The 20,048-nt window shown below is 35.7% G+C and overlaps 3 protein-coding genes and 1 long non-coding RNA gene across 4 annotated transcripts in view; 2 read left to right on the top strand and 2 right to left on the bottom strand.

Moving 5' to 3' along the window:
- Positions 1–4,304: 4,304 nt before the first annotated feature.
- LOC124453215 lies at positions 4,305–5,938 on the top strand. Its single transcript, XM_047003986.1, has 2 exons — positions 4,305–4,590; positions 5,161–5,938. Exons 1-2 carry the CDS (start codon positions 4,551–4,553, stop codon positions 5,529–5,531), a joined length of 411 nt encoding a protein of 136 aa, XP_046859942.1. The 5' UTR covers positions 4,305–4,550; the 3' UTR covers positions 5,532–5,938.
- A 382-nt stretch (positions 5,939–6,320) lies between these two features.
- Positions 6,321–12,420, bottom strand: LOC124453218. Its single transcript, XM_047003989.1, is given in 6 exon segments — positions 6,321–6,934; positions 7,026–7,194; positions 7,197–7,212; positions 10,905–10,974; positions 11,140–11,333; positions 12,209–12,420. Coding segments are annotated over 6 exon segments (528 nt in total). The 5' UTR covers positions 12,219–12,420; the 3' UTR covers positions 6,321–6,865.
- A 3,474-nt stretch (positions 12,421–15,894) lies between these two features.
- On the top strand, positions 15,895–18,677 carry LOC124453196. Its single transcript, XM_047003951.1, has 2 exons — positions 15,895–17,577; positions 18,056–18,677. Exons 1-2 carry the CDS (start codon positions 16,188–16,190, stop codon positions 18,583–18,585), a joined length of 1,920 nt encoding a protein of 639 aa, XP_046859907.1. The 5' UTR covers positions 15,895–16,187; the 3' UTR covers positions 18,586–18,677.
- A 34-nt stretch (positions 18,678–18,711) lies between these two features.
- The window catches only part of LOC124453222, a 1,444-nt gene continuing 107 nt past the window's right edge, over positions 18,712–20,048 (bottom strand). The window contains exons 1-2 of the long non-coding RNA XR_006951023.1: positions 19,998–20,048; positions 18,712–19,215 (exon numbers count right to left, since the gene is read on the bottom strand). The exon at positions 19,998–20,048 is cut by the window's right edge and continues 107 nt beyond it. This is a non-coding gene — a long non-coding RNA (uncharacterized LOC124453222). The remainder of the gene's footprint in view (positions 19,216–19,997) is intronic.

The raw sequence follows: 20,048 nt of genomic DNA, 5'->3' as shown, positions 1-20,048 counted from the left end.
ACTCAGGAGCCTCGCAACATATGACATCAAACCGTCAACTGCTACAGAACTATAAAGAATTCCCAGTGCCAGAACCCGTCGTTCTTGGAGATGGTCGATCTGTTGATGCTTGTGGAAGTGGAGAAATACAAATCATGATGATCCTTGGACCAAAAGAAAAGTATCAACGAAAGTCAACAATGGCAAAAGTCCTATATGTCCCCAAACTAACTGCTAATCTCTTTAGTGCCCGAGCTGTCACTGCAAAAGGAAATGTAGTACAATTTGGACACACACTTTGCTGGATAAAGAATGCTAAAGGAAAACTTATTGCTAAAGGTCGTCTTGCTGGTAATATGTATTGCCTAGACTGCAAAGTTGAGGAAGGAAGAAAGCAAGCATCGGTGGCGGAAACATCAAATCAAAAATAAATCTATGGCATCAAAGAATGGGTCACATGAATTTACCTCAGATGAAGACAATGGTTTCAAAAGCTATTGTGACAGGTATTGACATTTCTGGGACAAACAAGCTAGACTTTTGTGAAGCCTGTGTAAAGGGAAAGTTACATCGAGCACCCTTCAAAGCAGTGGGAGAAGTTAAGTCAACAAAAAGGCTAGAGCTTGTACACAGCGATGTCGCAGGACCCATGAATACAGAAAGTTTTGGTGGTGCAAAATACTTTGTGACATTTATCGACGACTACTCAAGATGTGTAAGTGTTTACCCTATCAAATATAAATCAGAAGTACTGACAAAATTTAAAGAATGGGAATTGGCAGTAACGAATCAAGCAGACTGCCATATTAAAACATTACGAACTGATAATGGAGGTGAATACTTGTCCAACGAATTTGAAGATTATCTCAAGAAAAAGGGAATCAGACACGAAACAACCGTTCCTCATTCACCGCAACAAAATGGTGTTGCTGAACGAATGAACAGGACGCTCCAGGAAGCTGCTCTTTCGATGATCTTACATGCAGGAATTGCGAAGAGTTTCTGGGGGGAAGCAATTTCAGCTGCAGCATACATCAGAAATCGAATTGTCACAACTGCAACAGGAGTTACACCATATGAGCGATGGTATGGTGAGAAACCAGATGTCTCTAACCTTCGCGTCTTTGGTTGCATTGCATATGCTCATGTTACAGATTCACTACGTCCGAAACTGGAGCCAAAAGCTGAAAAATGCGATTTGTTGGCTACAGTTTGAAACAAAAGGGATACAGATTGTATGACGAAAACAAACGGAAAGTCTTCATTCGTCGCGACATAATTTTTAGGGAAACAGACTTTGGGCATTCCAATGAAGTGCAGTTAGAGTTGGACCAAGAGAACGAGTTGTACCTGAAGAAAGAGGAAACAGAGAAGTCTACTATGCTGAGACGTTCAGCAAGAGAGAAGAAACCGCCAATTCATTATCATGATGAATACGCCAATGTGTCGACAACAACCCATACAGCACTCTATGTAACACAGGTTGAAGAGCCTACATCCTTGAAAATAGCTCTTGAAAGCGAACATGCTCAAAAGTGGAAGGAAGCTGCTGACTCAGAGTATGAATCACTAATGGAAAACGATACCTGGGAACTGGTACCTCTACCACCAGGTAGAAAAACGATTTCGTGTAAATGGGTGTTCAAAGTGAAACATGACGAAAACGGCAAAATTGATAGATTCAAAGGGCGTTTGGTTGCAAAAGGCTTCCTACAGAGGTATGGAATTGACTTCGAAGAAACATTTTCACCTGTTGTCAGATTCACGTCTATTCGAGCTCTCTTGGCATTTGCTGTTTCAAGAAACATGTTTATTCATCAAATGGACGTTGTCACTGCGTTTTTAAATGGGAAACTAGATGAGGATATATATATGGAACAACCAGAAGGCTTTGTTGTCCGTGGAAAAGAAAACCTTGTTTGTCACCTTAAAAAGTCTCTGTATGGATTGAAACAGAGCCCAAGATGTTGGAATTTGTCTCTAAAAGAATTCATGGTTTCTCAGGGATTTGAACAAAGCGCTGCTGATCCGTGTGTGTTTGTTCGCAAAATCAATCGTCATCTTACAATCGTTGCTGTGCATGTGGATGATCTCATATTATTGACGGAGAGTGAACATGAGATGATAAATCTGAAAGCAAGTCTGTCTGCAAGATTCAAGATGAAAGATATGGGAAAGCTCCATTACTGCTTGGGAGTGAACATCAAACAAGAGAATGGCTCGCTAATGCTAAGCCAAGAACAGTATATCAACAAGATCCTGTACAAATACAAACTACAAGACTGTAAACCCGTATCCACTCCAATGGACAGCAATGTGAAGTTAGTGAAAACGACGGATGTAGCAAATCAGTTGACCCAACACAATATCAATCGATGGTAGGAAGTCTGATCTATGCAGCTATAGCAACTCGACCTGACATAGCTCACGCCGTAAATACCCTGTCAAAGTTCAACTCATCTCCAACTGAAGGGCATTTAACTGCCGTTAAGCGAGTATTTCGGTATTTAAAAGGATCAATAAAATTGCACTTGCGGTATCAATCAAATGGTGAAGAAATGGAAGGATACTCGGATGCTGATTGGGCTGCAGATTCAGAAGACCGACGATCTACGTCTGGCAATGCGTTTTTAATGTCCAATGGTGCGATTAGTTGGACAAGCAGAAAACAACCGACCGTGGCTTTATCAACCTCCGAAGCTGAGTATATCGCTCTTTGCTTGGCAACGCAAGAGTGTGTTTGGTTGCGGCAACTTCGAAAAGACCTGAAAATTAATGATCCTAATCCGACGACAATAAACGAAGACAACCAAGGAGCCATTGCCATGTCAAAAAACCCTGTTTTGCATAAAAGAACAAAACATATCGATATTAAATTTCATTTTGTTCGTGAGAAAGTTGAAGATGAAACTATTCAAGTAAACTACTGTCCAACAGATGAAATGATTGCTGACATCTTTACAAAACCATTACCACAAGGAAAATTTGAGAAACTTCGCTCTAAGCTAGGACTTACCTTAATGTAGTATGATGCTGAGTGAGTGGGAGTGTTGAATTTATTAAATGTACACTCAGCATTATATTTTGTTACTTCAAGTATTACTTTAATATGACATTGCGGGCGCAGCTCTATACAATCGCTGGCTCAGTTGTACAATATATAAACGTTCTTGTTGTTTGAAATAAACACACCTTTACTTACTTTCTCTGCGAATATCTCGTCAAACTAACAATTAGAAATTGTGTTGTTATATTATAAAAGTTAAATGATGTCAGAGCAAGACACAGATGTCTTACAACCACTTTTAGATGAACATGTTCAAACACGACATGAAGATACACCTAGACCCACGAGTTCAGAACCCGTGGCAAAGCGTCGTTGGTCACAGCATTTGTCCTTTTTATTTTACTTTGTTGTCGGTTTAGCCATGTTTGTGTATAGCCTGATTTCTAGAAGAACCACAGTTTACACAAAATTAGCGGATTTCAGTAAGAATAGTTTTGAGGCAATCAAGAATGGGACACGTATCGTCTATGTGAAAGGGGAAGAACATACTTATCAATATTATTCAACATCGGAGTGGGATTGTTATCATATATTGGTGTGACGATTGTCAATCGTGTTATTCTGATTATTGAAGAGTTATTCCAGTTGCAAAGTCGTTACAACGGTGACATTATAGAACTTTTAGGTTCTGCTTTAAGCGGAATTTACTGGAAAGGAGCTGCAGCGATTTTGTCTCTTAGTATTGGCTTAATAGTAGCTGGTCGAGAACTAAGTGGAAAGGAACCGGTGAACATAGAAGATGCAATTACTTTTGGTTGTGCAATTGGTGTCTATCCACTTTTTGCTCATTTACTTAATTTAAACGCTCTGGCAGATGCAGAATTTAACAGGATGGTTGAAAAGAGACAACTTTATCCTGCCTATACACTGGCGTGGAACTACTATTTTGAGGTTTTACAAGATCTTTTACCCATAGTCGATGATAGATTCACGGAAGAAAGAATTTCACATGAAGATGGAGAAGCAGGAACTGATGAAGAACAAACAGATAAAAGACCACGAAGAAGAGATTGTAACATGAAACTGATTGTGATTGTTTCACACGACTGTAGAAGTTATGAAAAATTAGAAAAAGTTGATAAATGCATTCGAAAAGTAAAGGATGTCGAAAGCAATGGATACAGTGTTCCCCTTTATAGTCTGACATATGGAAATGTACAATACAGACTTCTCATTTTGTTTGCATCACAACCATTAAATACACTTCATGAGATGAAGTTACAGAACGAATTGGATGTATAAAAGAAAAAATCTTGAAGAACAGGTGAAAATTTTCTATGATACTTTACAAAACGAGATCCTTAGAGAACCATTGAACAAAGACTTCAAGGAAAGGAGCATTATTGTGCCAATTAAGACTGAGCACAAGAGAAGCTTAGCTAATGGTGGACTTGTTAAATTGATCATAGACTGGTTGAAACATAATGAATTCTTTGATGGCATTAGTGATCCCCAAAACTTTGCAGTTGCACCAGAACCTCAAAGCATATTTTCTTCGCCAAAAATGGAGCTTAAAGTACAAGCCACTTCATCGCAGGAACAAGGTACTGCAGTTTGTACATTTGTATATATCTCCATTCCAAACTGTTTCAAGTTGTGCAAAAGTAATACATTTACAACATGAGTATGTTCCTACAGTCTTATTGAATGCATTACATGTCCATAAAATATGTCTAAAACATATTTCATGCTTTAAAAATTCTTCTTTCCCTATGTACATACAAAAGTTTTGTTCCGTCAGGGTATATATGTACAGGCCATTTTCAAAAGACTTCCCGTGCTTTTATTATGCCTTAAAGTGTGAGTATTATAAAAGGTCACCTTAATTAACGAGCGAAGCCAGCCCGTTTTTTTACTCTTACATTGCTAATATATTGCAGTGTCACTGATTAGTGTTCATTCACTTTAAAACATTGTATGAAATCAATCTTTTGGAGAAATGAATAATAATTTTGCTGAAAATTATGCATTGCATGTAGATGTTAAGATAGAACTGGCTTCACTAATGACGCCGTGCACTTTATTTGTTTGTTTCTTTTATTTTTGTAATATAACTAGTATGTTTCATTTGTAATAACATCAGCGTTGTTGCAAGATTATGGAAATATTTTCAGATAAGTGTCGTAAAAACGCATCTACAGACGAAGAAGGACTTAATTCTTTATCGAAGAGTGAAAAGAATGAGTCCAAGATTGATGAGGAAAGAGATATGACCAACGAAAAAGCAATTGTCCATATCAATGCAAACAATGAAACAAGCGAAATTCATCCCCTTAAAGAAGAGTCTGATAACAATCTTGAACAAATAGAAAATGTGAACAGTTCATCTCCTTTGCTTTCCGTGCCTGAAGGCAACGTTCATAATTCTTTGCAGCAAAGAAACAAACCCAGCGTGGTCATTAGAATACCTGAAGAGGATGCAAAAGTTACTTTTTATAGACAACTGGCATTTATCGGTGATAGTTTGCAAAACCCCCGAGGATGAAAAATTTTTGAATCACGATAGAACTGTAGAAGCTCAATAAAAGGACTCCAAGACACTATGTCCATATGCATATGTCAAATATCACAGGCCAAGTGCATGGAAAAATATCAACAAAGCAACAATGCTGACGAATGTCATGTTTAATGAAAAAGGTGTTCATAATTTATAAAAAGAATATAGCTAGGTTTTTTTTAACAAACGGTACAATTCCTGCAATTTCATCTTGTATAATCTATTATTCCTTTCATTTTATCTTGTATAATCCATAATTTCTTTCGTGCATGATCCTAAACGGTGAACCATAATTTATCATAATTTTGTGTCATACATGCATGTAATATAGATTTTACTTTAGCATTATCAAAACTTGTTCTCTGTGCAATAGTAAAAATTGCAGATAAACCCAAGTTGATATTTACATGATTTCAGAGTGAAATGGACGTTGATTCTTACTTAGGATTGAAACAGACGATGATACTTGTTCAAAGAAAGGCAGTCTGTAAAATTCCTGCTTATCTCTTGCCTCTTGTAGTTTTGCTTTCAGTCACTCTACAAGACTCCTTTCCTTCGTCAGCCAATGAATAACTCTTTTAACTTCTCATCTCGTTCCCCAGAAATTGTGAAAATAATTTTTTAAAGCTCATGTTGAAGCGTGACGATTTCATGCATGTCCTAAATAGTCCGTCAAAAAGACAAATTATTTGGGAAGGTATGCCTATAAAGTTTTTGGACAGCGGCTTTACAAGTTCCTTTCCTCGATATGATTGAAAGACCGAGAAAGCATAGACGTGTTGATGTTCCACACAAAAGAGGAAATTTTATTTATTCCAACAATAGCGACCATCGAAAGAAAGAAATGATTTTTACTATAATAAACTATAGTGAAGGTCTTTATAATTTCCTCAGTGTTATCGCTACTACATTTTACATTTTTTTGCTGGGCAACTGGAAAATGTCGTCGCGAACAAATTTTTTTTTCCAGTTGAAGATTCTTGGGTTGTAAGCAAAGCATTTCATTCTCTATTTAAATCTGTTTGGACGTTATAACAATTGATTATAAAATTGTTAATTCACGTTACAGCGACAGCTATGGAGTGGATGGAAACTTTGCATTGATATGAACATGTTGAAAAGCAAATGTTATTCATCTCATCATGGCTGCCGACGTTGAACATGGCGAGTTTTTTGTCGACAAGATTTTTCAAAGTTTTGCTTTGAACACATCATAAGTTCAGTGTTCAATTGTCTGTGCATGAATGAAGGTTAATTTCATTTCGTTTTGAAGAGTAAGATGGTACGAGACGCTGTACATCTTTGTATGTTGGAATCCACAGTTAACCCAAAAGTTCCACGATTTCCCCAATTTCTTTCAAGATCATTTCCTCCATCTGTATCTTTGCAATCTGAATCAAAACAAAAAAAAAAAACCTGCATAAAGCTTTTCTCCATAAATTATCAGTGGTAATAACATGATTATCTGTAAAAGAGAAGTACCTGAAGATCTTCCATTATCTCTCCTTCTTCACGTTTCATTTTAAGTTTCTCAATCTGAACAAGTTTCTTCCTTAAACCACGAAGTCGTTTCTCTGATTTTTCTCTCGACGTTTCCTGATTGTTTGTGAATGTTGAACTGGAATCTGTGTTGGTTTCAAAATCAGATCGTTCGACTTCCTCTTCTGGTCTACGTTAGAAAAAAGTTATTGTCAGAGAGTACCATTTTACACAAACCGAAGATGGCCGCGAAACTTTCTTAAATTCAACACCTGTTTAGCCTGAAACTAAAGACGTTAGGTGATTTTGTTGCCTGAAATGAGTGGCGTAACTACACACGAGGGAGGGGTGGGTGGGTGATGTAACATGGGTTAAGATAGTTGACGTGAAATCTCACTTGAACGTCCTTCTGACATCGTTGTTTATTGAGGCAGTTAAAACAAACGACGCTTAAGCCTAGCCACATTTCCAAGTGTTTGGATGTGCCAAACGCCCAGTCAATAATAAAATGCAATAAAGTAAATGGTTTGAACCCGGGAGTATCGTTAGATGTTTGTAGATGTAGATCGTCCAGGTTGGTATAGTCCTGAGAAGGACTGTTTTGACTCTGAAGATGACTACCGCTAAGGTTGTCGAAACGTAAGTCAACAACAACAAAAACAGTCCTTCTCAAGACTATACCAACCTGGACGATCTTCATCTACAAACATGTAATAAAATGCAATCTCGCATTTTTTATAAAATACAGTTTTTGAATGCAAAGTTGCATCCATACTGCATCTAAGTAGCTATATGGAGGTGAGTTGTTTCAGAGCGGATGTAAATACTGGGAATACAACAGAATTGTGACCTTGTCACCTTGTGTAATTGTTATCAATGAAGTGTGACGGCGAAGGAAAGGTGATGATTCTTGCGTACAGTACGAAGGATTTATATAGTCAAGTGAGACAACTGCCTTGTATGTAAAACGTAAATCATGGGAGCACTAAACGTAGACCCTGAACAAGGAGTGGTGGAAAATCAATCTCAAACACAACATGAAGGAACATCAAAACCCACGCGTTCAGAACCCATAGCAAAGCGTCGTAAACCACAGTATTTGGCTTTAGTATTTTACATAGTTGTCGGTGTGGCTATGCTTGTGTATAGCTTAATAGAGAGAAGAAAGACAGAGTACACAGAATTAGCGGATTTCAGTAAGAATAGTTTAGAGGCAATTAAGAATGGGACACGTATCGTCTATGTGAAAGGGGAAGAACATACTTATCCAATATTATTTAACATCGGAGTCGGATTGTTATCTTTCATCTTGGTAACGTTTTTCAATCGCATTATTCTGGTCATAGAAGAGCTTCGCCAGTTCCAAAGTCGTTATAAAAGGAACATTCGTAAACTCCTGGGTTCTTGTTTGAGCGGAACTTCCTGGAAAGGTGTTGTTGTGCTTTTGTTGCTTGGTGGTGCGTTAGTGTATGCTGGCCGAAAACTAGGCGGAAAAGAACCGCTGCACATAGAAGATGCCATTACTTTTGTATGTGCGATCGGCGTTTATCCACTTTTTGCTTGTTTACTTGATTTAAACGCTCTGGCAGATGCAGAATTTTCGGGAATGGTTGAAGAGAAAAAACTTTATCCTGCCTATACACTGGCGTGGAACTACTATTTTGAAGTTTTACAAAATCTTTTACCCATAGTCAATGAAAAAGTAACGGAAAATAACGTCCCATTTGAAGATAACGAAAATGAAGATGCGAAAACCGACAAGAATAGAGAACACAAGGTAACCCTTGAAAAACTGATTTTGATTGTTTCACATGATTGCAGAACTTATGAAAACTTAGAAAAACTTGATCCTTCCAACATTGTGAAATTACATGATGTTGAATGCAATGGATACAGTATTCCTCTTTATAAGATGAAGGATGACAGCGAGCAATATATACTTCCTGCATTGTATGTCACCCAACCATTGAAGACACTTCATGAGATGAGCACACATGGACGAATTGAATGTGTAAGTGATGAAAATCTTGAAGAACAAGTGAAACTTTTCTATAATACCCTGCAAAACGAAATCCTTTGCAAACCATTGAATGAAGACTTCAAGGAAAAATGCATAGTTTTGCCAATAAAGGCTGACCAAAAAAGAAACTTGGCGAAGGGAGGGCTTGTTAAATTGATCATAAAACGGTTGAAAGATGATGAAGATTCTGGTGGCAGTAAACATAATCAAAGCTTTGCTTCACCACCATCACGTTCAAAAACATTTAGTTATGAACAAAATCTTTCTCCCTGGAAAAGGTACTGTAATTTGTACAGTTATGTACAAAATTAAATGGCAGCATTCTTATCATGATTATTATTCCATTTGGGTCATTTCAAATGTAGGTTGTTAAGTTCCTAACTTTATTTAGTGTCAGTTTTCTGTGTTTCCATTAAGCTGAAGTACCTATATTAGGGTCGGGGAAACACTTTCTTCAGAAAGTTGAATTGATTTTAAGAACATTTACAACATATTTGATAGGTGGAAAATTTTATGTTATTAGGCTTTTTAGGCTCAGACATATGTGACCCATTGTTGGAAGTAAAATACATTGGAGAACATGCTTGCTTCATAAAGTATAAACGCCTTATGATATTATAGAATTTCAGTGGGAAATAACATCTGAACAGTCACACTTTCAAATGTTTATTAAATTACTATAAACCTGTATCATAAAAGCTACATCTTCAATGCACGTGTTCACTAATATAAGTCACTTCTGGTGCTGAGTCATGTACTTCTAGCCTTGAAAAGCCCGTGAAGAATACAATTTTTTTTTTAAATAGAAAATAATGCAAATGTTGTTATATAGCAAGCCAGCAAATTTGGTACTGCAGTGTTAATTTTGCTGCATTCTGCATCTGAAATTTACACAGCAGGACCAAAACTTGTGGGCTTGCTACGCTACTGTAACTATCTAATTAAATCATTTCCCTTTCCTTGATAAGCGCTTTAATTACTTGGTTTTGTGACACAACTGAAAGCATTACTATGGCAACTACATGTGAATTGTTACCAGTTGTCACCGCATGTGCACTAGGTAGGACTAAAACATGTTCTAGTATTCCATCATCCACAAATTCTTCTTGCCTATTGATTGCCCCTTCACTTGTTCTAATATCGCCCCTCCCAGTTATCAATAAATTACTGCACTGGCCATGTTTTAAAGACTTTCAGTGTTTTGAATACAGAGTATCAAGAAATTTACTGAATAATGACTTAATTGTTGGTAACATTTGTTGTATGTTGCTTTAGCAATTAGACGGTTGCCAAAAGAACAATCTGATGACAAAAATGGACGAATAGAAAATGCCAAAAGTATATCAAGCATTGGCAAGACTTCGGCACAAGTTCATTGTCCAAAACAGCCAACAAGCCATCATACCAAGTATGCCACTAAGAAAGTGCCTAAAGAGGATGCAATATGCGGCTATGCCAGAAGAAGCGGAAAATTATGATCCTTACAAAAAGGCGAAAAACAAGCAATGATTAAAGATCAACATAAATATAATAGAGAAGAATACAAAAATGTTGATACCAAACAACAAAGGCAATCATTCAAACGTGTGAAAGCAGCAAGAACTATAACAATCATCCCTTTGTTAGCAACCTCACTGAAGTTGAAAAGGAACGTTAATTGAGGGAGAAGTACAAGAAAGTCAATATGAAGATGGCAAGGCCAAATATCAATATCCCAGACCAAGTGTTATAATGTCGACAAAGCAACATCGTCAACAAAATGCCAATGAATTGGATGAAGAAGGTTTTGATGAAGAAGGTTTTCATGAAGGTGCTTATCATTTATAAAAAATATCAATAATGCCTTAATGGCTTTTACTTACGGAGCAAATCCTGCCATTTTATCTTGCATAATCCATAATTCCTTCGCAATCTGGCTGCTTGTGTATGATCCTTAAAGGCAAACCATAATTTATCACAATTGCATGTTATATTTGTAATGTAGATTATAGTTTATCAATCGTCAATAGCTATTTTGTGTATAGCTAATAGGACAAGTTGAATAAATTCTAGTTGATAAACTTTGGACATTACTGATTGAAAGTTCCTATAAAATACCTGCTTATCTTTTGCCTCTTGCAGTTTTGCTTTCAGTTCTTCAACAGGATCTAACAATTTCATGTTTCCTGTGTGAGAATCCTTACTTTCATTCTTGAGACGATCAATCACACCATCTTCCTTCAACTTTAGAGCTCTTTCCTTGGCTCGTTTTTCTGCACGTTTTTGATTCTTTTTTGCAGCCTTGCTCCCAACTTAATTCAAAACAGACGGAGTGTTACTACTAATACAATAATAATAACAACCATTTGATATTTCTATGTAGTACACCAAACATTACCTAGACACCTGACGATCATAATTGTCAACCAAAATGTTCACAAACATTCAATTTTGAATAACAAGTAAAAATTGGTGACACAAAAACAAAAAGAAAATCACATTGAATTTTTAATCATGCTTAAGTTTAACATGTCATGAATGCCCTGATAATGATGATGAACTATTTGTGAAAATATGTTTATCATGTGTTGTTTGAACATAGAAGAACATATGAAGACAGACAAGTGATTGAAATACACACAAAGTAATGTACACAAAGGTAAAATCCTTTGGGGACAACAAAGTTTTCCAATCTGACCACCAACTCTGAACACTAGCTCGTGTTCACCAAAATTTTTACAATATAAAGATGCAGGCTAATTAGATGATTTAAATAAGTGTACACAATAGTACAAATCATGTACACTACAATACTTATTTGTGTGCACACATACAAATGCTACAAGTACTAGTGCAGTTTGTCAGACACTTTATCCAGGTAAAGACTTGAATTGCATGATTCTATATCCAACTAAAGCGAAAACCTTATCTCAAACGTGAATGCACATTTGTTCCTAAGGTGATCATTGAATTGTACTTGTTCCAGTGGAAGTTGAAACGTTTTTGTGAAAATTGTTTATGACCAAATATCGCAGTGTATTGAAAGTTGTTTTACGTATATCAATAAAATAAGGAAACTAAAAATTAATCTGTCAGCAGTAACAGGTGGTTGGTTGGCAATGACCATTGAATTATGATTGAACTGGCACTGAGGCTGATGGAAAAGTATGAAAATTGAAAACTCTACCTGAAGACATGATGCCTCTTTTGAAAAACTATTACAACAAGGAGCACTTCAAGAAATAAAGAAGTATTTATCGATTTCAAGATAGTTAACCAACAAATTTTGCCATATTTATGCCTATGTCCTCCGCTTTGTCCACTAAATTAAGATTACACCACATATATTTCCTCATCATCGGTAGTATCTCGTGGTTTCTTCGTGACCGTACGCCTTATGAACTATAATTATGTTTTATCTGGAGTATTATCAAAGGTCACGTGAACAAATCAAACAACAGCAATGTTTGCCACAGTTTCTAAAAACGATGTGAAAGCTTTTAAAGGAAAAGGATGCGGAAAACACTAAAAAGCGGCAGAAGCTGCCTTTGAAAATATTTACAACATATTTAAACGAAACGAACTTGAATAAACCGTCTGATAAAAACAAATTAGCGAAGGTTTGAAAAAATGTTTTATATTGGAAAACTTTAAATGTAATTGACAATATAGCAATTCATGATAATAGTAAGCTGTAAATTCACGTTACAACGACAGCTGTTGAGTACATGTAATCTTAGTTTACATTGTGCCTAGTGACGTTAAACATCGCGAGTTGTTTCGTCGACAAGATTTTTTAAAGTTTTGTCAACGAAAGATCATAAGTTAAGCATTCAATGCTATTCCTGTTTTTTCTGTCTGCCCATCAAGGTTAACTTCATTTCGTTTTGAGGTCTAAGATGGTAGAAGACGCCATTCATTTTTATCTCTTAGAATCCACAATTAACCCAAAAATTCCTCGATCTTCCAGATTTCTTTCGAGATCACTTCCTCTGTCTGTATCTTTGCAATCTAGATTAGAACAAACAAAAAGTTGCATAAAGTCTCCCTTCGCAAATGATCAGTGATCAGTGGTAAAAACATGGTTATAAGTAAATGAAAAAAACCTGAACATTTTCCATTATTTCTCCTTCTTCACGTTTCATTTTAAGTTTCTCAATTTGAACAAGTTTCTTCTTTAAACCACGAAGTCGTTTCTCTGCTTGTTTTCTTGACGTTTCCTTAGAATTTGTGAATGTAGAACAGGAATCTGTGTTACTTTCAAAAGCAGATCGTTCGAGTTTTTCTTCCGCTCTAAGTTAGAAAAAAGTTATTGTCAGGGGCTAAAATATCGTGCCTTTTGTAAACAAATTTAGAACTTTTCAATCAGTATTTCCGAATAGGGCACGAAAGTCTTGATCTACAACAACTACATGCTTCATCTACAGCTATAGAGTGTTTGCAAGTGACGTCAAAATCTTGATCTACAACAACTACATGCTTCATCTACAGTTATAGAGTGTTTGCAAGTGACGTCAAAGCGGCCATATTGAGGGAGTAAATTAAAGTGCCGATGGTCAACAGAGCCTGAAATCAACATAAACTCTTTTCACTATATGAAATTTTCCCCCAGCATGGCGACTGATGAAAGCACGCTATACTGACTTTATTCACATTAATAACGAAGTGTCGTTTTGTTTGACGCCTTTTAAAAGAATGTGTTTTCAATTCTCCAATTTTCATTTGCATTAAAGTTTTCAATCACCAACCATGCTTGTAGCATAACGTAATTTGAGGTTACATACGTTCCTTTACACAGGTCAGTATAGTTTTAAATTCCAAAGCACGAAACCTTTTGTTTTCATTGAGAGTCTTTCACTGATCATCAGAAATTTTAATAAAATCAATTGTGTTTTTTTAATGTACACCGTGAATGTTTAACGACATCAAAACTCAATGTTCTAAAGCTATTCCGACATCACTATTTACTTAATAAAAACTTAAGGTGGTCATCACCTCTTGAAACAATTTTTTTTATTTTTAAGTAAATTTAGGCAAAAATATCATTTTCTGAAAGGCATGGGTGATAGAAAATGACAAAAAGAAAATTTTTTTCACAAACTCGTTAATTAGCCTAATTATCCAAGATGGCGGCTGCTAATTAAGACTTAATTGTTTCACATTGAAAACATGATAACTCAAGAACCAGTGGTTAAAACAAAATAAAACATATATTTTTGAAAAGCTTAGAACCTGCTCTATTATGTGACAGTCTTTAATTTTCATTTAATATCTTAAATAAAATTTTAGAGTGAAATTTAGAACATTTTCAATTATTGCACATTTTTATTGCAAACATTTGAAAGAAATTTGGCTTTAATTCATTAAATATAAACAGCATTAAAAATTCAAGAGTGTCACATAATAGAGGATAATATAGTTAGTATATATGCCAAATATCAAGCCTCTGCATCAAATATTTACAAATTTATAGTGTCACAAAAATCACTGACTATTGCAAAAATGCAAAAATGAGGAAATCCAATGTAAAGTTTCATTCCAGTTCATCTACAACTTTGAAGGCTTAGAAGCTACCTGCTTCATAAGTTACCCCTTCCAAGTACTCAGCATTGTTCAGAAACTTCTTTCTGAGATGCCTCAGTGACTTCCTCCTACTTTTCACTTGCTTGGAATTCTTTTGGACTGATAACTTTATCCTGGCTTTGTTGGAGTCTTGCGGACCTTTGGTCGTAAATACCCCAAGCATTATGTCTAAATCATGAAAAATGTTAATATAGGAGATGTCTCCATCATTAAACTTCAACACTGCCAAATATGTTGCTAAAGAGACAGTTTCTTGCTCAACATATGTAGTCTTGGGAGATCTGTCCCAAATGAGTCCATTCAAACACTCGTTCGGATTCTGTGTCAATCCATGTGTACATTTCTTCAACAAATCTGGGTCAGTTAGATCATTGAATATTGGCTCAATCAGTTCTACTATGGGCCCAGGAATACCAGTCTTGTGTTGGTAGGTGGTGTGATCTCTTAGGTAGCCACACCAACTATCTTTTCCTTTTGGACACAGGTGATGCTGAGGATTCTTCTCTAAGGAGGCAACATGGAAAAGAGATGCCCTAGCAGCTTTGGCCATTTCTTCAACACTATTAAGGTTTCCCCTTATTGCCAAACCATAATAGTTTCGAAGAATGTCCATCTTTTGCGTAGTTAGCCGACCTTTTCCAGACAAACCTTTACCATCCGAGAGTTTTCTCCCTTTGTTCGAGGTTTTTAGTTTCCGCAGTCTGCTTCCGAATGTAAGTTCATTGCTTTCCCACAGTCCGGACATTTCAGAATCTCATTTAAGACTATAAATATAACTGATAAGTCCATAAATATAGTACCTTCTGTTATAATGTTGGAATGGACAGCAAAATTTGCTGTCTGATTACCAATTTTCGCACCGGAAGATCCAACCTCTGTCACAAGGTTCGCCATTTTTGCATTTCTTTGCCATTTTTTCTCACCCGTTTTCTACCTCTATTTTGAGGATTTCCCATCATTTAACTTCAAATCCCCCAACAAAATAACAAAAACAATAGTTGGGAAATAAAAGCAGCAAATTTAGCACTTGAAATGTTACAAAAAACTAAGAAATTTGTAGACAACTTCGCCAGAAATGCAAACGCATCGATCTCGAGACAGACAAAAGACTTTCATTGCCATGGCTCCCCAAAGGAACAATTAGAATACAGTTATGTCAAAAGACTCTGAATTCCATGCACCAAAAGGAGAAACAAAAATGACAATTTTTTGACCAATATTTCGACCAAATTTTGAGGAAATCTCAACCTAAATGCGTTGCTAGGCCGTTGCTATGGAGTAAATTTTTAAACAACATAGCTTTGAAATTAAATAGTTAAGGCTCCCAAAAAATTAATAATTTTTTTTTTGAAAATTTGGTCAAAATACAGTTTATAAGAGGTGATAAAGACATGTTGAACTTGGTCAACAATCACCAACCATGCTAGTAGCATAACGTAATTTGAGGTTACATACGTTCCTTTACACAGGTCAGTATAGTTTTAAATTCCAAAGCAGTCCACACACATTAAATTAATAAAATAGATTAAGTGCGAACAACTTGCTGGCAACAAATTTTCAAGATTTACATAAAAAAGTAAATCATGACAGGAAAAAACAAGGATTCCGAACAAGGAATGGTAGACGACAATACTCTAACACATAAAGAAGAAACAGAGAAAGCCACCTATTCAGAACCTGTCGCGAGAAAGCGAGGAAAAAAATGTTTGTCTCTTGTATTATGTATAATTGCAGGTATAGGAATGCTTGTGTACAGCTTTTATTACAAAGAGAGCACAGCGTATACAGAATTAAAGGATATCACTGAAAATACTTTAAAAGCAATTAAAAATGGCACACTTGTCGTCTATGTTGAGGAAAAAGAAGATACGTATCCAGTGCTGTTCGACGTTGGTGTCGGATTGCTATCCTACATTTTGGCAACGTTGGTCAATCGTGTTATTCAGGTAGTGGAAGAGTTTCCCCATTTTCGAAGTTGTTACAAAAAGAACATTCGTAAAATTTATAGTTCTTGTTCATGTGGAATCTCGTTGGGTGGAGTTATACTGCTTTTGGTGCTAGGTTGTGCGTTCGTGGCTGTTGGTCGAATTTTGAGCGGAAAGGAACCAGTGCACATCGAAGATTTAATAACTTTCACTTGTGCAATTGGCGTCTATCCACTTGTCGCTCATCTTCTAGGTTTAAATGCTCTGTCAGAAGCAGAATTCTCGAAAATAGTTGAAGAGGAACAACTTTATCCTGCCTATACACTGGCGTGGAACTACTATTTTGAAGTTTTGCAAAATCTCTTACCCATAGTCAATGAAAAATTTACAGAAGATTTGCAGAAGAAGCCACGTCGAGATAACGAAGATGCAGAAACTGACAAAAGACCAACAGAATGTAAAGAATACATAAACTCAAAAAAACTGATCCTGATTGTTCCACACAATTGCAGAACTCATCAAAACTTAGAAGAAATCGATTCAAACTTTCAAAAACTACGTGATGTTAAAGGCAAGTCAAATTTGAAAAAAGGACGTGATGTTGATGATGTTGAAGACAAGGGGTACAGTGTTCCTCTTTATAATGTGATACACGGTAACAAACAATACAAACTTCTCCTGTTGTATGTCTCACAACCATTAAAGACACTTTATAAGATGAGCGGTGCTGAACGAGTTAAATGTTTGACTGAAAATAATCTTGAAGAGCAAGTGGAACTTTTTTGTAATACTTTACAAGAGGAAATCCTCAGTAAACCATTGAACGAAGACTTAAAGGAAAAATGCATTGTTTTGCCAATAAAGGCTGACTATGAAAGAAGTTTGGGAAATGGAGGGCTTGTTGAATCGATCGTAAAGTGCTTAAAACATGACGAAGATCCTAGTGGTAGAAAACATCCTCAACCCTTTTTTGTCCCACCACCACCTCCACAAAAATTTTCTTCGCCAGCAAAACCTAAAGCAAAAAAGACATCCCCACTAAAACAAGGTATACTATGCTATGTTCAGTTATGTACTTACATAACTGCTTTTGAGGTGTTGTAAGTTATGCAAACCTAACTCAACCTAGATAAGTAAATGGCGACAGGCTTATCAAGATTATTATTCCATTTATATCATTTTACGCGCAAGTTGCAAAGTTCTTAATTCTATTAAGTGTCAGATTTCCATGTTTTCATTAATTTAACCAAAGTCTTTACTATTTTGTATTGTGCCAGAATTGAAACATCAAATGCTCACTTGTCACTAGCTCATTGTCTATGCATGCAAGATGTCTAAAAATATTCAATCCTTGGTAAGGTCTTTGCTTTTGATTCTCACTGCTCTAGTCACAGGCAGGCACCATGACTGTAAACACACATACAAGATAACAATAGTTATTAATTTCTTACCCATTTTTAAAGTTTGTGAGAATGAAGAAATTCATAAAATGCTGAGTTTGCTTGATTTTTGTTAATATTTTTCAGATGAATATTACCAAGAGACATCAACAAATAATGAAAAAGAACTCCTTGTTCGATCAAAGAGTGAAAAGAATTCAAAACATACGTTACAAAGAAAATACAAGAAACGCAAGAAGTTAGAACAACAGAAAAATGTTGCAACTAAAGAAGATACAATCACTCCAAAAAATGAAGTGGGCAACAACAGTGAAAATCATTCCTTAAATGAAGAACATGCTGATGAAAAACATAAACAAACAGAAAATGTAGAAAGTCGATCAAGCACTGGCAAGTCTTTGACTTTTTCAACTGAAGCACAAGTTCATTGTCCAAAACAACCACAAGCCATTGAGTTCAATAATGTTGCCTACGAAGAAGATGAAGGACGAGTGCTGATTCAAGCTCAATACAAAACAACTCATGAAGATGAAAAAGAACAACACAATAATATTGACAACAGACAAAAGGCAAACATTAAAAACAATGAAAGCAATGAGAATGAGAACTCTAAAAAGTACCCCTTGTATAGAAGGCTCTCTGAAGTTGAAAAATGATCGTCGAGTGAGGAAGAAATTACAGAAGTTTAAGATCCATTTATAGTCTAACAATATCAAAGCAACATTGGTGACAAAATGCTGATAAAGTTCATGAAGAAGGTTTTGAAGAAGTTTTGAAGAAGGTTTTCATGGAGAAGATATTCATCATTTATAAAAAAATATCAATAATGTCTTTTACTAACAGAGCAAACCCTGCCATTTTATCTTGCATTATCCACAATTCCTTTCTTGGTCTGGTTGCTAGTAAATGATCCTCAATGGTAAAGCACAATGTATCACAATAGCATTTCATATTTACAATATTGATTTCCTTTTATCCATTGTCAATAGTTATTTTGTGTAAAGCAAATAGGACAAATTGCAAATAAATTCTAGTTGATAAATTTTGGAGTGAAATGGATGATGATACTGGTTCAAAGGTTCTGATAAAATATCTGTATATCTTTTGCCTCTTGCAGTTTTGCTTTCAGTTGTTAGACAGGATCTAAAAATTTCATGTTTCCTGTATGAGAATCCTTACTTTCATTCTTGAGTTGATCAATCACACTGTCTTCCTTCAACTTTAGAGCTCTTTCCTTGGCTTGCTTTCTGCATGTTTTTGATTCTTTTTTGCAGCCTTGCTCTCAACTTAATTCAAAACAGACGGAGTATTACTACTTATACATAATAATAACAGCCATTTCATATTTCTATGTAGTACACCAAACATTACCTAGACACCTGAAGATCATAATTGTCAACCAAAATGTTCACAACCATTCAATTTTGAAAAGCAAGTAAAAATTGGTGACACAAAAACAAAAACAAAATCACATTGACTTTTTAATCATGCTCAAGTTCAACATGTCATGAATGCTCTGTTAATGACAATGAACTATTTGGGAAAATATGTTTATCATGTGTTGTTTGAACATAGAAAAACATATGAATACAGACAAGTGTTTGAAATGCACAAAGGAAAAATCCTTTGAGGACAACAAACTTTTCCTATCCCATCACCAACTTTGAACACTAGCTCATGTTCACCAAAATTTTTAAGCAATAAAGATGCAGGCTAATTAGATGATTTATATAAGTGTACACAATAGTACAAAAAAATGTACACTACAGTACTTATTTATTTGTGTGCACATATACAAATGCTACAAGTACAAGTGCAGTTTGTCAGACACTTTATACAGGTAAAGACTTAAATTTCATGATTCTATAACCAACTGAAGCAAAAACCTTATCACAAACGTGAATGCACATTTGTTCCTAAGGTGATCATTGAATTGTACTTGTGCCAGTGGAAGTTGAAATGTTTTTGTAAAAATTGTTTATGACCAAACATTGCAGTGTATTGAAAGTGGTTTTACGTTGAACTGGCACTGAGGCTGATGGAAAAGTATGAAAATATAAAACTCTACCTGAAGACATGATGCCTCTTTTGAAAAACTATTATAACAAGGAGCACTTCA

The sequence above is a fragment of the Xenia sp. Carnegie-2017 genome, unplaced genomic scaffold, assembly GCF_021976095.1.
Source record: "Xenia sp. Carnegie-2017 unplaced genomic scaffold, XeniaSp_v1 HiC_scaffold_25, whole genome shotgun sequence".
NCBI lineage: Eukaryota > Metazoa > Cnidaria > Anthozoa > Malacalcyonacea > Xeniidae > Xenia > Xenia sp. Carnegie-2017.
This window is presented reverse-complemented; position numbering and strand designations above follow the sequence as displayed.